Source organism: Saccoglossus kowalevskii, chromosome 4, assembly GCF_978046115.1.
Source record: "Saccoglossus kowalevskii chromosome 4, keSacKowa6.1, whole genome shotgun sequence".
Classification (NCBI taxonomy): domain Eukaryota; kingdom Metazoa; phylum Hemichordata; class Enteropneusta; family Harrimaniidae; genus Saccoglossus; species Saccoglossus kowalevskii.
The window spans coordinates 26,446,602-26,469,691 of NC_140644.1; the positions used below are offsets into that span (position 1 = coordinate 26,446,602).

The window sequence follows — 23,090 nt, forward strand, 5'->3', positions numbered from 1 at the left end:
AACTCTTTTTAGAAGTTATATAAAATAAACATTTTCGTTGTCCCATCCATTAATGTTTAGTGTCACTTTCCGAAATTCTAAAACGACAATTATTATGACAAGATACATGATTTTTTTTCTAAAGTCTGGTATAATTGTACATGAAATACGTTTCAATGATTAGTTCCTTTGTATGATGCCAGACTCGGATGCGAGGTGAAGGATTACAGCCCCCTTCTCTGCAAATACTACCAGAATACAAACTGTAATTTTTGTTTGTGTTACACAGGCTAATTCATTACCAATTCAACAACTTGAACACATATCAATATAATTGTGTTACTCCACATTATGATTCAAAACTTATGTTTTGCTTTCGCACGAAAGTCAACCAAAGAGGGCGCACTTTGAATGTATGATACTAGTAACTTTATTTTGGAAATCTAAGACAAATACACTGCAAGTAGCGTCTATAAGTAGCCCTCTAGTGACAAAGTGCTTCAGTGACATTATAGATGCCCAACAGCATTGTCGTTCAAAGTATAAATTCTTTGGTTGCATTGTCGTTTTCCATTTCCATTTATAGTGAATGTATCGACTGACGAATGCAGATCAAACACATTTTTACAATATGAACCAATTTCCTTTCATCCATTTACGTCACTGAAGGCAAATTGAAATTTATTTGGATATTTCGTATTGAAACCCTATAAGTTTTGTCCTTGACATTGTCACACCCATGGCATTCTGGCAAACAACATGAATGCATTATTGTAGTCGTCTTCAATACTGAAAGCTGGACGGATAATGAACTTGTACTCATGCCATCAAAAAGTGTTCACCAACTTTACATTGCTCACTGTACATTCATTTTGTGATATTACCGGTATATAACTGGAATACAAAAATATTTGCTAAAAACAAAGATATTTTCACGAAATGAACAAATCTGACAGAGGTCAATCCATGAGCGCCTTCATATTCAATCACAGTGATGATATAGAGTTAACTTGTTTACTCAATCATAATATTAGCAATAGGTAAAGGGTTAATTTGTTGCCCCCCTCGATACAATAGTCTACACACTTGCATATAAAATCACACCCCGCTTAAAAACAAAACAAAAAAACTCAGAAATGCAATAGATATTCTAAATGAAGCATGTATTTATATTGTCTTTCAGTAAATATTTTACATTATCAATTACAATTTTCTTATTTAGATTAACATAAAAGTTCAATATAAAAAAAAGATAGGCTAGAAAAGAAAAACTGATAGTTTTACACATAAATATATTATTTATCAGTAATGTGCAGTTCATCTTACTGACTGATAAAGGGCCAGATTGTGATAGCACATCAAAAAGTTCTTTTTAGCTACAGTTGTCAGATATCATTGAAAGATTCAGTCAGTAGAGAGAAGACTCAATTATTGTTTAATTTAAGACATGTAAACAAACTGAAATACAACAGTCAAAGAGTATGTCTCTATATCTCCTTCATCAGTTTTGGAGTGCCCCAAATAGGCATCTGGTTTCAAACCTGGATCGAACACAGCATACCCTACCAACTTCCATGTTACCTTGGCAATGCATAAATTTGAATTTACGGTTGGTTCTATACTGAAATGTAAATTCTGACAACAGAACTTGGACTCCCATTGTTGAAGAAAGGAGCTGCTTTTTTTTTTTAAAAAAAAAATCCAGTAAATATAATACATGAAACATTGTTTTACAGCTGTGAGTTCACTTTTTTTTTTCATCTGTAAAATATATTACATCTTTCATTGAAAACTAAGAATGCAAAAATCTGAATAAACTAATTTTAGTTGTGCTCACATTCATGTTCCAATCCAACATTACTGAAATACCGGTATATGCAAATATATGATCAACCAAAAGAAGATTCGAGCAGACATTAAAACAGAGAGCCATTTTTGATTACATCACAGGATGATGATGGTACATGCAGGTAAATTCACAGAACATTATCACTATAAATATGGTTTTATATGGCATCTTAAGTTAAATTATATTAATCAAGTGCAAGAAACTATATGTACCATGTATCTAACGAATTACTGAAGAGGAATAATATTTGGGTGAAATAATATATCATTCTATAATAATTATAGTATCAGCTTGAGAGAAAGTGTATACAAATAACAAGACATCTTTTCTTTTAGTCAAAGTAGCCAAGTTAGTGCAGAGTAAGTTTTCTGTTATCAGTAAATTCTGTACAATTTTGATGTAAAAAAGTTCTCTTCAGATATTGACATGATATGATTATATAGATCAAAGGAACTACTGCTGGTACACTAAGTAAAAGAGCCCATGATTTCTGGCATGTAGCACAAGAGATAAAAGTCGCTCTTAATCACAGATGTAGGGGTGGGTGGACAGTACTGTCAGTGAACTACCAAATGGCATTTTAAGCATGAGAGTACCAACATGCTTGGATCACGGAGGCAACTGTCTTTTACTTCTATGCTTGGATTTAAGCCTTACAATACAAGTGATATGCTAATGAGGATATGTTTCAATGAGAATATTTTCATGTGCTGATAAGCTATCATTCATATGCAATTTAACTACCATGTTGGGATATAAAGCAGGATATATTTAAGAGAATCTGATAGAATCAAACACTGAAAAGATTTTCAAGTTCTCCGTTTTTTCTACACTGCAGGGCATACTTGTCGATTGGGGTTGATTTTATGATTACCCAATTGGCCACTTTTCAGAACTTTAAATACATTTTCATTGCAGTTTTCCTCTTAAGAATTAGCCACAATTAATATTTTGTTTTGATTATTGAAAGAAGTAGTTTTCATATTTTACAAACATTTTCTGTAACACAAATAAAAGTTGATTCACTACAATAACAAATCAACAAAGCTGGTACTAGCTGGTACATAGAACTTTATATTATTATTGGCTATTACTATAGAAAGTGTTCTCATCCTACAAATTATTCAGTAATTATAGGTACATTTATACACATCAAGAAAATAAAAAACAAGTACATCAAACAAAGTAATACGGCAGTGGAGGGTAGTCAAGTCTTCATTTCAACAGTAAAAATGTTTGAGCAGTAAAACAGCAGTGCTTCTGTCAGAAGAAGAGTGCATGAATGGACTTCAGTATAAATCATAAAGAACCTTTTACAACAGCCACTGAAACAGTCCACCATTCGTGGCAGACTGTTTAATGTATTACTGTGATGGCAAGAAAGAATGGAATGGCAATATTGCAGTATGAAACACACTGTTTTGCTGACAAAGTTACATCACACAGGAAGCAATGGCTACATTGTGAGCAATATATGGTAGCTATATCATTAGCATAATAGTGTCTCATGCAATGCTGCAATATTGCTGTTCCAATTTATTCTTGTGGTCACAGTAAACATCTGTCACATGGCTTTGTAATAGTGTAAATTGAATCACACTTTCAGGGATAGGCAAAGTGATTGGTGAGAATTCTTGAGAATTTTTTAGGAAAACGTGGATTTAATGCCAAATTGTTAACATTTAAGAATTACAGATTTGGAACGACTTGTGTTTAATCACCTGATGCACATCAGCCATGTAATATTGAACTCATAGCAGGCATTGTCATTCATCAAAACGAACATTATCAGTCTACTATAGTGGGCAACCCCTAGATGTCTCAGACTGTAAAATGTCTTACGACTGTTTTGCACCAAAGAAATCAATAGATAATGACATCCTTCAACTAGTATATTGAGCACAATACATACAATTTCAAAAATTGGTCCCCCTCTGTTTTTGACAAAAATAAATCACTGGTTCCAAACTATTGATTGTGTGCTCTATAAAATATATGACAAAAACTACTTTAAATATTAGCAAAAAAAATGATTGTTTCTGGTCAATGTGCACAGCAATTTGGAAGGGGTTGTTCAAAACTACTTATTTCATTGTTCTGCCAAAACACTGAAAAAAAAAGTTGCTGGCTAATCAAAAACAAAAACACTTTTTAGCCTTACAATACACAAAATCAATTATAGTATACATTATTATACAGCAATTTTTAAAATTCTTTTAATAACTGGCATTCCTCTAATGCAAACAAAACCTTGATTAAATGTCAAATGCATAGTAATGCACTTAAGTCAGGCACACACACACAGAGGAAGGAAAGGAGCATTCCATTAATGAGCTGTTCTTTTATTCGGCATGGAGACTGGATGGGTGATGAACTAAGCTACTCCATTAGTTTGCAATGTAGGGTACTCATCTTCTGTTTCACTATTCACTGATCCATACGTGTCCACTGTTCCTGTGAGAGAATTTAATCACATTTTTGAAAATTTAAGTTGAGAAGGAATTTGCACAATAGATTTATGATTAACAAGTCATTGTCAATGACACGTCCCCGTTCCGTTCATATTTGAGTGACATATACATTCAAAGCAGATCATGACCGAAATGCACCTGCATATGTACAACACATTGTGCTAAATCTGAACAAAATCCATCCATGCATGACTGAGATCCGGTTCTGGAATTGGGAAAATACGTGATTTTGATGCATTTTCGGCCTTAAAATGGCCATCATTCCACTATTGTTAAGCAGATCATGAAACAAATGCACATATCTATTTGTGACATGATGTACCATGTGTGTGTGAAGTTTGAACTTGATCAATCCAGACATGTCTTGGATACGGATCCAGAACTGAATTCTCAACAAAATGGCCGCCAGTCGGCCATTTCGAACTTGATCCGAAAAAAAAAAAGACGTGCATCAAGGTCCTATTATGTTTAATGTATGTACCAAATTTGAACAAAATCCGTCCATGCATAACTGAGATCCGGGTCCGGAATGGTGAAAATGTGCGATTTTGATGCATTTTCGGCCTTAAAATGGCCGCTAGTCGGCTATCGTTAATCGGATCATGAAAAAAATGCATGTGCATATGTCCCATATAATGTGTGATGTATGAGTGAAGTTTGAACTTAATCGGTCCATGCATGTTCGAGATACAAGTGATCACGGACGCACGGACGGACGGACGCACACAGGGCAAAACACAAGTCCCCGTTTTCGGACTGCGTCCGAACGGGGACTAATAAACACAGAGCCAACAGTCAAAATATTATTGTGTTTATTTTCTGTGGACATGAATGTCTGAAGATTATGCAAGATAAATTCAGAAAGTAAGATACATGTCACTGATGCTGTCAACGACATCAGTCAAAATGGACAGACGCTGACCAAATTGTGAAAAATGAAGTAAGGCCAAGAAGCTGGCAGACAACAAGTCATGAGTGCTATAAATGATAGAGGAAGAACTAAATTACAAATATGTAACAGAGCGAAACCAATCTATCTGAAACATGAAAATCAGCACCAAGTTGGGCTTAACGATGGCATATTAAATCTAGGATGAACCTGCACACCAACAAGACAGCCCCCTGGCAGCACTATAGCACCCCAATGGTCATTCAGACAAATCAGACAATTAATATTATCGATGATTTTCATGCATTTCCACATAAAGAGTTAAATGAAACACAGATGGAAAATGAAACATGCATTAATGACCAGTATGGGAAGGTTCATGGGGCAAGGATAGATTAGTTTCATACATTACAAGTCATAAAAAGAAATACCCACAAAAAGAGAAAGCTGGAATCACATATGATGATGATCAATGCTGTTTGACTTGTTGTCATAGCCAGCTTCTGGATCAATAGTAACGGCCGTCAGACCATTCGGTTCTAAACTCGGTTGTGGACATTGTTGCTCAGAAGTCGCATAATGGGCTGATCTCCCTACGAGTAAGAAATATACACAAATCAATTTCTATGCAATATAACTCCACATGCACGCACTTTCAGATCTAAAAGACCTTTCATACAATGCCTTGGATGGATGGTCTATTTACGGTAACTTATTAGCCATGCAAACATTGCATTATTCAAACATTGCATAACATAGAAGAATTCCCCAATCGATGTAATCTCCAGATGATTTGACATAGTTGATTAGTATTTTCAACCACATTTCGCATTTACCAGACTTCAGACCCATAAAAACACATACTTGTAAATTTTAGACAACATTGTAGCAAATCCTCACACCAAAAGCAATTACCAATTACAATACAACTTGAACCATTTTGGTTAAAACAAATTTCATGTAACTCACTGCCAAAAACTTTTTAGATTTACCTTGAGTTGCAAAAATAATTAAAATTAGTCGTATGAAAAACAATTCTTTTCAAACACTAAGGAGGATTAGTCACCACAAGATGCATTATTTACATAATGGGCACTCTTAAGTAATTAAAACAAATCATGCAAATTTTGAGCCCCTGAGTTTTTATGGTAACTATGAACACCAAAATACAACTGATTTATATTAACAGAGCAATGACTGACTGCATCTGATCTTCCCTACCTGAGTTACAAATATCAATTTTGATATTGTCCTCAGTGTTTGTAGTATCACTCTCCATACCTTCCTCTGCCCAGCGCTGCCGCTCGGCAAGTAAGTGATCCGAATCTTCACTTTCTGTTCTTGTCGGGAAGCATCGACCATCCCCATAACTGCATAGAAAATAAAAAAAAAAATATATTTTTAGTGGAAAGTGTTCATTCTTTTATACCACCACAGTATTCTAGAAGGAATGAAAGTAGTACCGTATTACCGTAGTACATACAAGAAGACAAATTTTAAGACAACATGCGCTCTATATGAAGTGTCATACATCCAAACCTTAGACTCTACCCTGGTGTAAACACAACACTGGTACATACATGCATTTGTGCATTCATACTTTCCTTATTAGTATGATTATGTGTTGACTAGATATAAGCAGCTCAGCATAGAAGTATGCTAAAACATTACTGAATGGATGGCAGAGTGTTAAGATAGCGGGCACAGAAATCAACACATGTTCTATGACAATGTATACATACTCTGAAAGCTGGGATGTAGAATTATATAATTCCAAACACTTACTAAATCTTGCTCCAAATGTCACAATGATATCATGAGATGATTAAATATTGGCATTTGTTTCCGAAATAAAAATAAGAATATTCTAGTTCACATTGCAGTATTTAAGAAAGTATTTTTCCTTACTTATTTCCTCTGATGCATATAATATATTATGCATTTCTGTGTACATGATACAATCTTTATACTATTATTCAGTACAACTATTCAGCCATATATAATGCAGTTACAATGAGTCAATATTATTCGATTTTGTTCTCACTAGTTTGGGTTTTTGTGTGTTTTTGACAAATGCACTATGTTTAATATCTATGAGCAACTGACCACAAAGTTGTCAAAATGTTACCTCAAATAAGCATTGCCCTACAATAAAAGTGTGAAAAGTGTCACTAAATTGAGGGCATTTTGGGTACCATACAAAGTATCAGAAGTAGCATGGTTTTAGTCAGAAATCAATAGGTCATTAAACTGATAATTATGTGCTAGTTACAATGTATGAATTAAAATGGGTGACCAATCAGTGGGATTCTAGCATGACATTTCTGACTTGTCTAGGAAGTAACACATTCTCTGATTGGCCTGCAATATTATGGCCATGGAAGAAGATATAAATGATGATAAATCCAGAAGCTATATACAGATGTAAATTACTAACTGAAAAACAACATGCTAGCTGGTCTGATCCAGCAATGAAACACCAGTCACATGAAATATAACATAACTGATAAGAACCAAGATGAGAAGACCCAGAAAACAATGAGATAATTATGAGTTGTGAAGATTATCAAAAGATAATCTACATAAAGGAAGGAGAGAGCATGACAAGTAGGACTGTCGTCTACCTGTGTTGATCAGTTGTCTCCTCACATGATTCAAGTTTCTTATCAGAGGCATTGGCAAGTAAATAGTCAGTGTCTCTGGGTTGTCTAGTTGGGAACATGGCACCGTTGCCAACACTGAAAATCCAAGAAAAAAGTTAAAATACAAAGGATGACCAAGTTCTTATTAGAGAGATGAGAACGGTAGGAATTCATTAGATGCCAGACAATAACAAATCTACCTCCATTATTTCATTGATGATTGGCGCCCCTTTTTAACAATGTTATTTTTGACTAATTGGTTTTCTCGGTCTGTCGTCTTATGACTACATTCTATTTAGTGTTTTAAATAAAGCAATAGAGACTAGTGTCATAGAATCAGTATTCACAACTGATAAATAAAATGTTATGGTAGATAATCACCAATTATCACCAATGATGACATAATCGTGCAAGATTATCCCAACAGAAATGTATGTGTGCAGATCTGTACCATGAAGGACCATATATGAATGCAATTGGTCCAGTCACATGTTGGAAAATCTACTATGCACATCCAAAATGGAACAAAATCCAATCCAACATTCATTTTAGGAATGGTAGAACTATTTGATTCTTGCGTATTTTTACAACAGTAAATAGTCTAGAATGCTACAAAAGGGATGCATGTTCACATCTGTTCATGACGCACTATAAAAGTAGAAGGTATAAATTTATGCAAATCTCTCCAGGCATGTTGCAGATGAGGCTATGTAAAGATAAACAAAATCCATCTAAGCATGCTTGACATCTGAATGGTAGAAATGCATGACTTTCGTATGTTATTATAATTAAAATAGCTGCCAGTCAGCCACCTTGAAATGAAATGTTAATAAGGCACATGATGCATATCAGTAAATGTATACGCATAAAAATTAAAAGTAATTAGTCTGAACATGCATCACTTGATAATGGTACTAATGCTTGATTTTCATGCATTATTATGGCTAAAAATATGCAATCCACTTCCGGACAACAGAATAGTAAAAAAACATACAAGCATGTCTACTGAACTAATGATAAACAGTGTTTGAACCCATTATATCCAGCAAATATATAATCAACCATAAGTAACAAATTCAATTTATAATGTCTGATAAAATATATGGAAGAACAATGAAGCCATCATGGATAGCAGATAAAACAAGTGTTGGTTGAACATCTACATCTTCAACAATGCTCCAGATATGATAGTTATGCATTTTTAATGAGCCCACATGACCATATATGGTCATTAAGTATGTTGATCAGATCTTGTGTGAAATGTCTTCAATATAACAATGTGTGAATAACTGCAACGTTGCTCCTGATATGAATGTATGAATGAACTGATCACTATTCCCTCACCAGCACTATGTACTAAGGATAAAATCAAAGAAAGCTTAGAAAGAACTCCCATGTGCTGAGAGTATTGGAGACACATTAAATATAATTTGAAATTACTTAGCTGAAAACTAATTATGCAAATCAGAAAATTAATATGAACAGATTTGGGTGTAAAACTAATGAGGTCTGCGCAATGTAACAGAAAATCTATGTTTCCAAGTTTAATTGAAATGTGATTAGAACCAAAAAATTATGAATTATTATGCTTATTGGGGAATTAATATGAACAGATTTTTACCCCAAACTAATTAGGTTTGTACATTGTCCTAGAGCATCTTTGTACTAAGTTTCATTGAAATGGAATAATTAGTACTTTAGATATCAGTGTGAAAGCTTAAAATTGGTTAATTATGCAAATTAGGTAATTGATATGTACAGATTTTAACCCACAATTATCCAGGTCTGTTTATTGTCCTACAGCATCCATGTACAAACATTCATTGATATGTGATGTTTAGTACTTGAGATATCAGTGTGAAAGTTGGAAATTGGTTAATTATGCAAATTAGGTGATTAATATGCACAAATATTTACCAAAAACTAATTGGGTCTCTGCATAATTCTAGATTCATTGAAATGTGATGATTAGTACTTTAGATATCAGTAGAAAAGCGGAAAATTAATTATGCAAATTAGGTAATTAATATGCACAATTATTTACCCTAAAACTAATCAGGTCTCTGCATAGTCCTAAAGGATCTATGTACCAAGTTTCATTGAAATGCGATGATTAGTACTTGAGATACCCGTGGAAAAGCTGAAAATTAACTAATTATGCAAATTAGGTGATTAGTAAGCACAAATATTTATCGGAAACAATCTATCTCTGCATACTCCTTGAGTATGTAAGTACCAAGTTTCATTGAAATGTAATGCTCACTACTTATATCAAATGCTGAAAATTAATTAATTATGCAAATTAGGTAATTAATATGTACTGATATTACTATAAAGACTATCAGGTCTGTGCAGTGTCATATGACATCTATGTACCAAGTTTCATTGAAATGTGATGATTAGTACTTGAGATATCAGTGGAAAAACCGAAAATTGACTAATCATTATGCAAATTAGGTAATTAGTATCCACGAATTATTACCAAAAACTAATCAAAACCTAGCATTAGTTCAGAGCATCTATGTACCAAGTTTCATCAAAATCCAATGAGTGGTTCTTTAGATATCAGTGGAACAGTCATAGAACAGCTAAAAATTAGCTAATTATCATGCAAATTAGGTAATTAACGAGCATGGATTTTCACCAAAACCTAATCAAATCTAATCAAAAACCGATGTATGGTTCTTGAGATAGCAGTGGAACAGTCGGACACACGGACACACATACACACACACACACACACACACACACACACAGACACACTAACTGCAAAGACTCCCATTATGTGCTTCGCACATGGGAGTCAAAAACAACCAGCAGGGATATAAAAACCACCAGGGATAGTGAAAATAGTGAAAAGTTTTGGGAACAACCTTTCATTAGCAGGAAAATAGTAGACAGAACAATAGGGCATAGTGAAATAGCCAATCAAAGCAATGAATTAGGGAATGCTTACATTTTCTAAATTTGAGACATGATTGGATGATGTCCAAGAGATTCAACCAATATCTTACTATAGATTGGGTGTAAGGCTGTGTTCATACAGTCTTCAAGAGCTGTATTTTTCACCAGGTGAAAAAACACTGTAAAAACTAGAGTTTTCTTGAAAAATGGTTCAAAAACAAGCTCATGCAATTTTTGCGAAAACATTTGAAAAGATATACTATAAACAAAGCCAAGCAGTGACCCTCATTAGGATTCTGATCACTATGTAGTAAGGAAGCATACTTAATCAGTGAGGCTAATAGCTTGTTCCATACAGTTGACATGAATACAGATCAAAAATAAAAAAATGTGATAAAAATGGTTAAAATACAAAACATTGCAGTGTTTGGGAAATGGAAGAGTTAAAGCGGGGAGTAGTCACCTGCGCATCCGTCAGATGGCCATAGCACGTCATTGTTTACAAACATGCGTCTACCCATGAGCCTTTGCGTTTTAACGCGTGTTGTTATCGCTCGGGACTCAATTCCCACATGTGCACAGGTGACAACCCTCTCGTTTTAAGCATGAAAAAACTAACAACTTGTGTCCCCTGCAAAGTTTGAGTCGCTATTAATATTAATGAATTGAAAATGTGCGTAGTAGTAGTAAATGGAATGTTGTGCACACACAAATACACTTGTACTGTAGTAGGCATCCATAACAAACTGAGCAATGAAACAGTCAAATCCATGCTATTTCAATACAATCATCTAAAGCCATTGGGAATGCAATTGAAATACAATAACAAAGCAGATGATAGTTTTTTTTTTCTGTCAAATGTCATATGCACATCATGCAAATACAGTATTTGCTCTATTAGAAGACAACCTTTGATAGACACGCTCATAAACTAAAAAACTTGTTTACTGTATAATGAATAAGTAAAAAATAATATTTGTTTTAACCATACCTCTGTTATTTACATCTGTGCAAGTGTTACTAATAGAGCAAATACAGTACAGTTGTTTCTAAAAATAGTACCAATTATGTCACTGATAGACAATAATGGCAGTGTCGGTTAGGGCACATGTAAGGGACACAAGTTGTAATTTGTAATCACCTTTTTGATTCCCACCCAATTCCAAATTTCAACACTTTCTGTACATGTACATGTTTTGAGTGAGATTCCTAGTTCTGACTGTAGTTATTTTTTGCGTTTCCATATGTTTCCAATATAAACATGTAATTTTGTTATTCCAAACTGCATTCAGACTATTTAAGTCATTAGTAAAATTACATCAAAACTTTCGTTAATGTATTGCCAGATGACATCGTTTTTCCCATTCATTCATGGAGGCTTTTAGCAGGTGATGTGTTAAGTTTTCTGATCAATATGACTAATGAGTTAACGAAGACAAAAAAGCACTTATTGGCGAGGAGAACATATTAATAGAGCTCACCTTGCAAACACAGGCATCCACCATTGTTTTATGTCTTCACCAAACACTTGTTTTATATTTTCCAGTTTGGTATTCATGCTAAAACCATCTTTGTCAGGACCGCTGCTGAATACTGGTGTCCTGAAAGACTCTGTTCATTCAGAAAGATGCACATTTAACACATTATTATTTGCTCTAATATCAACACAATTAATCAAGAATTCAAAAAATTGTTAAAGGTTTATGAGCTTCAATTTTAGAATAATTATGAATCCATCAAAATTTAATTATTAATTAAATTGTCAGTGGTGAAACAAAACTAGATTTTTTAACTTTTGCTTTTAAATTTGTATGCAGCTATTTACAGTAAGTATATTTATGGAATTTATATCTCATGATGCATCTGCTCAGTAAAATGCTAAAAACTGGCTTGTACTTAAAGGTGGTCATGTTAAATCCAAGGCATATATGAATATCGCTAGCTCTAAATCCCCGTGTGTTGAGAATTTATAGCCACATGTACATACATGTACACTCATATCACATTGTATGGAATGTACTTACCTAATGTTGTTTTATTGACAGAGACAAGATAACAATGATATCCAAATAAGGATATCAAACTGAGCGCAAACATAGCGGCAGCAAAGAACAAGAAGAGTATATGGAATTTTCCAGGGGTACTGCCCAATGTGTTCTGCAAATGAGAGAAAACATGAACAGATTAGACAATTTCAAGTGCCTTTAAAAATTAGGTACATGTATTTATGGTTAGGAAATGGTTGAATACTCATGACATTGTAAGCGTCTAGCAAGACATGTTTGTTGGCTTATCACTTTTTTTATCACGAATATTCAAGTGTACTGATTGAAATATATACGTCCTTGTTCAATTTGTCTTGATTTTATTTCTTAGAAAAAGATGCACCATGGGAGGACCATCATGCATATAACCATATCTGTAATCACTGTATTGATTTATTCTTAAAACTTTTTTTTTCTTTCAAAATGCAATCACATGTACAACTGTTAAAATGTACTCATTCGAGTGCCAGCAACAGACAAATTCAATATACAAAAAAATAATAATAGCATATTACCAACGTAGAATCTAGTAAAATACAAAAGTATCCAGAAGTGTCCCAATTCTCATTATTTCATACCCTGAGCCTACTCCAAAACTTTGTAAAATGTAACGACCACAAACACGTTCTGAGGCAAGGAATGGTCAGCTGTGAACCATGATATTAATGACTTGTATAGTACTGTTAAAGTTTTCAAGGTTATTATATTTCATGCACACATTTTGGTGCAGCATTGTTGTATTATTTGATAATTGTCAAAAAACGGAGAAAAAAATGCAGGATTATATTGTGAAAGGTGATAAAATTGACTTGGCTTTTAAAGTGTTAAAGCAATGATATGTAAATGTAGTCTTTGTATACTTACACTCCAGAATTCTATGAAGTACTGAAGGACTGTGGCAGCCACATAAAGACAGTAGAGTAGACCATACATCAAGAACAAGATGAAGAATTTGTAATTTGAAAATCCAACGCAGTTATTCACCCATGGACAATGGTGATCCATTTTCAGAACACATCTAAAAAAGAACAAATTGAGATTATAGATCTGTGTCAAAAAATGACCAAGTGTATATGTAAATGGGATTTATTAATATCATTTGATTCAACATTTCCTGTTTTTTCCCATTCATTTCAGCTATCTATAGAGGCTTTCTTCAGATCAAGTGTTAATAACAGGGACTGAACTAAAATTAATGATATTAATTTGATAAATTAGGGATTACTGGAGAAATAACAGGAAAATTGGTCATACTATGGAGGTAAATCTCTTTTCATTATGGATCACACATATTTATTATACTACAATAGTAATGCAAGCTGTCTATGGTCAAAATAAGTGATATTTTAATGACCCAGTATACAAATACATGCAACTGTTGGTTATGGCATGCACTTCTAATTTAATACAGTATGGTGAATCAACGATGTGTTCATCACACGCATTCTAATGTGAGTGTATAACAAGTTTTGCTACTGCAGAGAGGGAAATATTCACCGGGTTTACCATCGCTAATACAGTGGAACTGATGTTGCAGGGAGTTTTAAATTCACCAGTTTGTGAAAAAAACAATACATTCTATTATCATGTTTGCAATTTTAATTTTAATGACATTTTTAGTAGCTATTTAGTTATTCATGTTGATGTGTACAATGGCTTTTGTTTTCACTGATTTTTTTTTTTCAGGATACTACACTGATAAGCTAGACGTACAATGAATTATTTTGGACTTGACAAGATGAATCATGACGATTTGAATTTTTTATTTGACAATTTTATTCTATACAAGACAAAAGCTGAAAATGTCTGGCAAAGATTTTCAAACAAATGCCTACTGCTAATGACCTACTTCATGGATACAACCTTTTTATCCAATCTCTTTACACACATCCGACCTGCATTGAGTAGACTGCACATTTAACACATATGATTAATTAATGTTATAACCATTTATGTTCATGTTAAGTACATAACCAAAGTAAAAGAGGCATTTATTTATATGTTTATAACAATATTTACCTAAGTGGTCGCTTTAATGAGCATGACATGTTGAGACAAATACAGATCAACTGGAGCATAGCAGGTAAATTATATTGTAAAATGTGTAATATTACCTAAAGGTATAATGAAGTGAATTGTAGGCACTAAAATGCAGGAGATGGGACATGCTCAATTGAGATTGTGATGCCCGAGTGCACATTCGCACTGACAACCTGTTGATTAACCCTAATCCTGTCAGCCCCAAGTACTTTTACACTGACTTGACGACTTAAGGGATGAAGCAATAAAATTCTTTTTTTACAAGAATCCATTCACCTGGACCAGTGAGCAAAAAATAAAGACAGTCGTGTGAAATTTTGAGAAATAAAACAGGGTCACAAGATTGATTATACTTCACTGATGTTCATGCTAACACCCCTCCACACTTTTGAGGGATTTTTATTTTTAGGAGTCAAGTTCAACTCAGAGCCAACCCCTTTCAAAATTTCCTAAATTTGAACATTGTATTTATTCATTGCAAAAGTGTTAGGTCTACGTGGATACCAGTGTTGAGACAATGTTTAATCGCAGGTACACAATATTCACTATAAACTTGCACAAATTTTTTGAGGGATGCTTAACTAAAATATTATACTAAGATTATTCATTCTGTATGAACTTACGTTTCACAGACTGAACAATGATGACACCTATCTGGTTTGATTGCTCTGCAAATATCACAGTACCGTATACCTAATAATGAAAGCAAAGATATATCATAAAGTGTGTGTTTTTTATACAGACACTCAAAAGAAGTACACCACACAAGTATTCAGAATATTGCAACATTTTGTATTCATAAATTATATATTTATAATAATTTAAAGACAGATCACCTAAATTAAGGGTAGTTCAAGTGAGCATGAGAGGGCAAATATACAACATATCGGGAGGATTCATAATTCATAAAGTATATACCGGATTCTGCCGTAAATTCACCCAGGGCCGTTAAACGGCAGTTCGGGTTTTCAAAAAAATGAATGGGACCAAATAATCGTTTAAGGTGTTATTTTAATCTTTTCTGATGCCTACAAGTTTCGCCGTAGTCATTGACACCTATTCAAGAGTATTGATGTTTATTATGACTAGCGTGAATGGGTAAGCTTCGTTTCGACAATGAGCTGTTATCGCTGTAAATAATGTTAAATTATTCTTCAAATGCTCAGTTTATCTTTTGAAAACAACAATTTTTTTTATTTAAGAACAAATCGTGCCGCTTTCCTGTCAAAATCTAAGCCAAAAGATCGTACAACATTGGCAAATTTTTTCCGTACTGCGTTCAATAACATTAACATATTTAAATGAGCTATGGTATTTTGAACACGTTGGCATCCTCCATCGTTTTCATTGGTTAATTAATTATCGATTTAAACTGTCAGGTCAAAGAACACTGTCTCAGGTCAAACAAGGCAGATATTCATTTCCACAGCATCGAGCGCTGAAAGTGCGATCAGAATCATTCGCTTACGATGAAATAATTTGAAATTTATTTCCATCTCATAACAATTCAACGAATTTATTTTTTGCACGTTATTATAATTATTAGTAGGTAATAATCAACAACGCAGCATGGCCGGATTGCGATATCGCGGTCATTTGCTACTAAGCAATGCAGTTGGGTTCGTTTTTATTTGAAACTTCTTTTAGAATATACTTTCGTTACTAATAAAATGGAACAAAATAATTGTATTTGGCGCACGAGGTTAGTTAATGTTATTTTTTTGGAGAAAATTGCGCTGCCTACTTCTTAATCCAGCAAGAAAAAAAATGTATAAAATTTAAGATTAGCTTCTTCAATAGTTTCTTTCGTTTTGGGTGGTCCAACTTCCGGCATTGAAAATCGGCGTAGGTGAATTTTTCAATAAAAATATAAGCCCCCCTAAAAATATTTGATGATAATTTTTTGAAAATTTGAACCCCAAATAAGGCCCCACCAGCCGTGAAACTGCCCAGGGCGATTTTTCGGATGGGCGAATTTACGGCAGAATCCGGTAGTTGTAGTAGTATACAAGCTTGCATGAATTGCACAGCTTATCACAAGCAGTGCTCACTGTGTGATAAATGCAAATTACTTGTGGTACCACGTGTCACATCTGGATTACTTGGGTCAATTTGTATAAAAAAGAAAAACATTGCCAAGCTATGGCGAAGAAACTATAACAAACATTCTCAACATTTCAGTGCAATGTGCACATAACATTTAAGCAGACCTCAAGTACCAGTGTGTACCGAGGTATAATTTGAATTTTTTGAATAATAAATGTATGGTCAAATATGTCACAAGATATTGCACCTAAACATATCTATATTTATAAGGTTATATCCTGCAGTATACTCAAATTAACAACAATATATTTCTATGTAATATTATACTCACTATTTTTCTGAGATTTTTTAAACGCTATATATTGAGAGAAAAACATCTTTTCCAATGTGTATATGCTACTTTGAAATTCTGATAACTCTAAAGTGGTACATTACAAATATGCCTTGTGTGTCCATGGTTGTGACCAATCACGACAATACATTCCAACATGTGACATCAAGGTATATTACATCAAGTATAACAGAATATAATATAAATCAGTGTTAATGAACATACCGCCTGCTAATGTTCTTGTACTAACTGGTAAATTCTTTGCAATCTGTTTGAGAATGGCATCCTGTCTGTCACCTCGTTCTTCATTTTCTAACCTATCAATGTCTGCATCTGTTAAATAAAACTGTATAAAGAAACAAAAATAAGAGTTATTTTTTGAAGTGACAAATCAATCAGTAATAAAATGTATTGCAGAAACATCTGTGTAAAATTAATCTTCACCATTATTCTTGTTTGTGTTGCCTTAAGACGAAACAAAACGAAAAGGTTTTGCTTTTTGTCACCGCACACATCAGTGTGAAATTTTGCACACCGATGAAGCGCATATGGTAGAATGTGGAAATGTTTGTTTCAGAGAATTGTCATTAAAAATATACCTTTATTGCACACATTTGAAAATATTATTTAATAAATGATAAACATTGAACATATATCTTGTTGTGGTATAAAATTAAAAACCATGTCACTGTATCATTCTTTCATTTTTCCTTGGACAAGAAGCAAAACCCTTTACTTTTTGTAATTACATACTGATACTATAGGAATTCAAAAGCAAATAGTCATATATTTAGTTAACTACATGTATAATATCATATATGGGCAAACACACAAATTAGTGGCAACTTAATTTAACTAAAATATACAAGAATCCCTCAAGAACATTTTTTGCTAATTTTGCTATGTAAATCTGAATATATAAGCTGAATAAATTAAAATGCCAACTACAAAGATGAGACCTTGAATACTCACTTGAGCACATGCATTACTGGTACTACTAGAGCAAAAGTGACAACATGTTATAAAAGATGGGGCTAAGTGCTCCATATGACCATTTGAATAACCACTACTAAATTCCAGACATGATTTCAAAGTTCTGATAGCTTGGGACATGCAGTGTATTGCTAAGCCCACTGGCACATTACTGGGACATGCAGTGTATTGCTAAGCCTACTGGCACATTACTGGGACATGCAGTGTATTGCTAAGCCTACTGGCACATTACTGGGACATGCGGTGTATTGCTAAGCCCACTGGCACATTACTGGGAAATGTAGTGTATTGCTAAGCCCACTGGCACATTACTGGGAAATGTAGTGTATTGCTAAGCCCACTGGCACATTACTGGGACATGCAGTGTATTGCTAAGCCCACTGGCACATTACTGGGACATGCAGCGTATTGCTAAGCCTACTGGCACATTACTGGGATATGCAGTGTATTGCTAAGCCCACTGGCACATTACTGGGACATGCAGTGTATTGCTAAGCCCACTGGCACATTACTGGGGCATGCAGTGTATTGCTAAGCCCACTGGCACATTACTGGGGCATGCAGTGTATTGCTAAGCCCACTGGCACATTACTGGGACATGCAGTGTATTGCTAAGCCCACTGGCACATTACTGGGACATGCAGTGTATTGCTAAACCCACTGGCACATTACTGGGACATGCAGTGTATTGCTAAGCACACTGGCACATTACTGGGACATGCAGTGTATTGCTAAGTCCACTGGCACATTACTGGGACATGCAGTGTATTGCTAAGCCCACTGGCACATTACTGGGGCATGCAGTGTATTGCTAAGCCCACTGGCACATTACTGGGGCATGCAGTGTATTGCTAAGCCCACTGGCACATTACTGGGAAATGCAGTGTATTGCTAAGCCCACTGGCACATTACTTAAACACTTAAATTTTATTGCAGTTCAAGGAAACAAAACAAATTGCCTGTCTACTTATCACAAGTGAAGCAGAACATGTCATTCAAAGGAAAAGTAATTTCCATTGCACATCATCACGAACAAGCAAAATAAAACATCTTACCTCTTTTGGTATTGTTGCAATTGATACCCATATCGTCTTGTAATACGCCCATAAAAAAAGGAAGAGGAAAAGGTGATAAAAGACCATGTATACAACTGAAAGGAAAAATAAGACAAATAATTAGTAATACCGCAATTCAATTCCAGATGTGAAAACAAACACAAAGCTTGTTTTATTGTTCTTCCTAGGTACCCAAGCATTGAGGTTAACTTGCATAAAAATGCATTTTGTGACATTAGAAATAAATAACATAATCTCCATTGGCTCTCGTTTTCATGAAAACAAAGATAACCCACACCCATCAGAAAAACTTCTAAATTGGGAAGCCAGTTTGAAATCAAGGCTGGTTACTGCTAATATTTTGTAGAGATGAACTTGATGTTGTCAGAGCCATATCTCGTTACACCCTGTGAGATTGAAACACTACTCAATGAATGTTTTCCATTCCAGTAATTTCACAATAGAAGATGAGATGAAACTAGAAGATCAACTTTTACAATTCTGCAATGGTTCCAAATTTGACTTGATTTCTTGGTTAGTGTTAGACATTGGCTTGTTTTAAAATTTTACCTCAGTAACAATAAATCTCCACAGCATGTTATCAGTAAATTAATTAATTTTTTATATGTCATCCAAAATTACTGACTTGGGGGAGAGGAATAATTTAAAACACTCTGGCAATGAATCCTTCTGTGGAGGACAATGCACCCCTTTTAATAAGATAGAGCCAAACATCTTCTGGAATAATCATCTTGAACAACATTTTTGATATTTACAAAGCAGTTTTGAAAGCTAACTGGGTTATTGAAGATGCATGTACATAGGAAACATTCAACATATCACATGTACCAGTTTATTGATTAGCTAAAGCGATCTAACACAAAATTGATGAGAATTTAATAATACATTTGGATTACAAGTTTAATCACTGTAAAAACCCTTTAAACCAACAAAAGGTTATTTGCAACAGAAAGTGAAAAGCCGCATGCATGGTAATTGATATGTATCCTGAGGACTGGCATTTGTATGTTTGCAGCCCATAGGATAAAGAACTGATAGACAACATAATAATGATTTAATCTTTATTGCATCCTTAGGAATACAAGTGATAATAAATGAAAAGGTTAGAAAAAAAAAACAGAATTTTAATATTACAAATCAAGAGAATCTTCATTTCTGTGAATAAAATTACCCAATAGCTTAATTGTATTTTGTCATTACTTTTCATTGAATAAATGAATGTCTCACTCAAGTTTAGCGTTGGTTTCTTTTTTTGGAAATAAAACATTAAAATGAAACTTCTTTTTGGACATTCCAAGAAGATGTGAATATTTAATACACAGCATGCAAAAACAAATTCTTGAACACAAATGTGTGAAGAAATGCTATGATCAACTAGACAGAATGGTACATGTACAAGTTAATGTATTGTCCCCAGTCAGTAAAAGGGGGAATACCGTAGACCATTTTCCGTGTAGCAGTGAGTGTGTAAAATTGAACATAATAACAAGACAAACAGAGAGAATTGACAATCACAAAACTATTTTTGGGACATTTTCACGTTTAATAATGTACTTTACACATTTGATGATGGTCAATTTAGATGAGGTAAGGGTATCCCTAAATAATAGGCATTTCGACATTGAACTATAAACATGAGAGATTAAAGTTTAAATAAAATAAAATCATTTGATTTTTGCAGCAGACATTCGATCCATGCCTTTTATGCATTGTATGAGATCACCTGTTATTCCATACAAGACCATATCTAACTCTAATGGTGACAACCGAACTCAGGCAGATTTGAACTCGGACAGTGGTAGAACTTGGCCAGTGGTTGAAGCCGGCCAGTGGGTTAGGTGCTAATGTAACAATTTCTAACAGATCATTTTATCTGTAGTCATTTGTTTTTGTACAGACAGCCAGAGTCATATCACGGTAAAATAAACTACTGTACTATAGGACTATACACGGACACACAAAAGATGAGTATTATTGATTTCTGTAACACAGTGACGCTGTGACAATTTCTAACAAATTGAAACATTGTTCAATTTGTTTTTCCATAGCAGAGCCAGATGTCTCCAATGCGACGTCTGTGTTTTTTTAAACAATCAACAACATCAACAATCAACAGCAGTTATTGAATTATTGAAATCAACAGCATATCAGTAAAGTGGTGTCTGAAAATGAAAGAGGGTGATAATTATTGACCCATTTCCCATCAGCCAACCATTTCACATCTGGCCACAGTCCCTCTATGATTTAGCCGAGTTCGACTGTTATGACCTGGTCAAGTTTTCACTCAAATGTATTGTGTCAGCAATGCCTAGAGTCAGTTTGTAGTTGTATACTACATCTGACCTTGCATTTCTGTTGGTGTAAACAATGACTGCCATGAAGACACTTGTAGCCATACATGTACAAAATAGTAATGGGTCAACTAGAGCATGGACGTACTAGAGAGTGACCATAGCTTATGTATACACATTGTATTATCAAGACTACACAGTAACAACTCACCTTTCTCTAAAATATTATCAACAGTAACTGTAAGGAGAGAAAGAGAAATGTCCTATTAGATACAACATTATTTTTCTAAACAAATTCATGCCAGGTCAATTTCATGCATAGACTTGGCATATTTGCATTAGTATTTTTAGAAATGTAGGCTTCAAGTGCTATTTTGATAATTAATCCCATAATTCTCACGCCTTTAAATTGGTTCCTTCATTATTTATCACGCGAGTTGTGACCCCGTATATCAGAATCCTTGATAAAATACAGTAATTGGAAAACATTTATTTTTTTAATTTTTGCTTTGTTTTCTTTGTATTTAATTAATGTTCACATCCGTCTAGAAACAAAAACTGGGCGATATGAATACTGTATTACTTTACACACAAAAACACAGAGCTGACTCATCCGTTCGTGCTTTCCTCGTGTTTTCAAAGCAATAAATGGAACGAATATCGAGGTGTCCATCAAGTGTTGTAACAAGAGACGATTCGCCGAAAATGACAGGGACAACAAAAGTTGTCGCGACTATTTCACCCAAGTTTTAAATAAAAAAAATATATGAAAACTTAACGACATTGTTTCGTGTTGTGTAAAAAATGACAGCAAAAATAAATCGCTATTTGTAAAATTCAATAATCACGGGACAAGGTGACCGTCGCTAGCCTATATATTGTGTCAGTGTTTACCGGGTCGAGTGAGTAAATGCAATGGCGACTAACACAACACAATTAAACGATTTCCGAACGTCATTTACGGAAGAGCAAATGTATACTTACATATACACAGCTGGATGACATACGCATAATATGACCAAGCAATTATTGCTGTGATAAATACTACCGGAAGCCATTTAAAAACCCTCGCACAAGCCCTCAAAATCCCCATGATTTCTTGTCCGGTGATAATATTTTCTTTTTCACCAAACCCAAAATCAGTTCCTTCTACGTCATCGAAACATACGTGTTACAAGCGCCCTCTAAAGCTCGACTTGGCTAGAAGGCGAATAATATAAGGGAGTAGTTACTATGCGATTATGTCGGCGGTATTTTTTGTCAAAGAAAGTCACAATGTAGTAAGGTCAGGCATGTTCTCATTAAAAAAGTACGAAGTAAAAGAAATATTTTGACATTAAGCAAACTACACAAATTTCATGACGTCACAAAGTGTGCTGTTTTAATGGCTCGAACGATAACTAGATAATTATTTTTTCCGATGATATGCTTTCTGAGGCAATTTTACAAAACACAAAATTTGACAAAAATCCTGTTTAAAATTATTATTAAATAGCTAACAATAATGTCAGATTTAAATATTCTATTACTAAAA

General features: G+C 34.1%; 1 protein-coding gene across 5 annotated transcripts; it reads right to left on the reverse strand.

Annotated features, from left to right (window-relative positions):
• Window positions 1-385: 385 nt before the first annotated feature.
• LOC100367468 (palmitoyltransferase ZDHHC15B-like) lies at window positions 386-22,697 on the reverse strand. 5 transcript variants are annotated; one of them, XM_085498022.1, is made up of 12 exons: window positions 22,541-22,697; window positions 21,768-21,794; window positions 19,245-19,339; window positions 17,422-17,542; window positions 15,443-15,512; window positions 13,644-13,797; window positions 12,759-12,891; window positions 12,216-12,345; window positions 7,813-7,926; window positions 6,470-6,558; window positions 5,624-5,781; window positions 386-4,282 (listed from the first exon to the last, which is right to left on the reverse strand). In XM_085498022.1, the coding sequence occupies exons 1-11, from the start codon at window positions 22,647-22,649 to the stop codon at window positions 5,642-5,644; spliced, it is 1,182 nt and encodes a 393-aa protein (XP_085354148.1). In that variant the 5' UTR covers window positions 22,650-22,697; the 3' UTR covers window positions 386-4,282; window positions 5,624-5,641. The 5 variants fall into 5 exon arrangements, with proteins under 5 accessions (XP_085354148.1, XP_085354147.1, XP_085354150.1 ...); XM_085498021.1 differs by having other exon boundaries at window positions 6,410-6,558; XM_085498024.1 differs by lacking the exon at window positions 7,813-7,926.
• Between the last annotated feature and the right edge of the window lie 393 nt (window positions 22,698-23,090).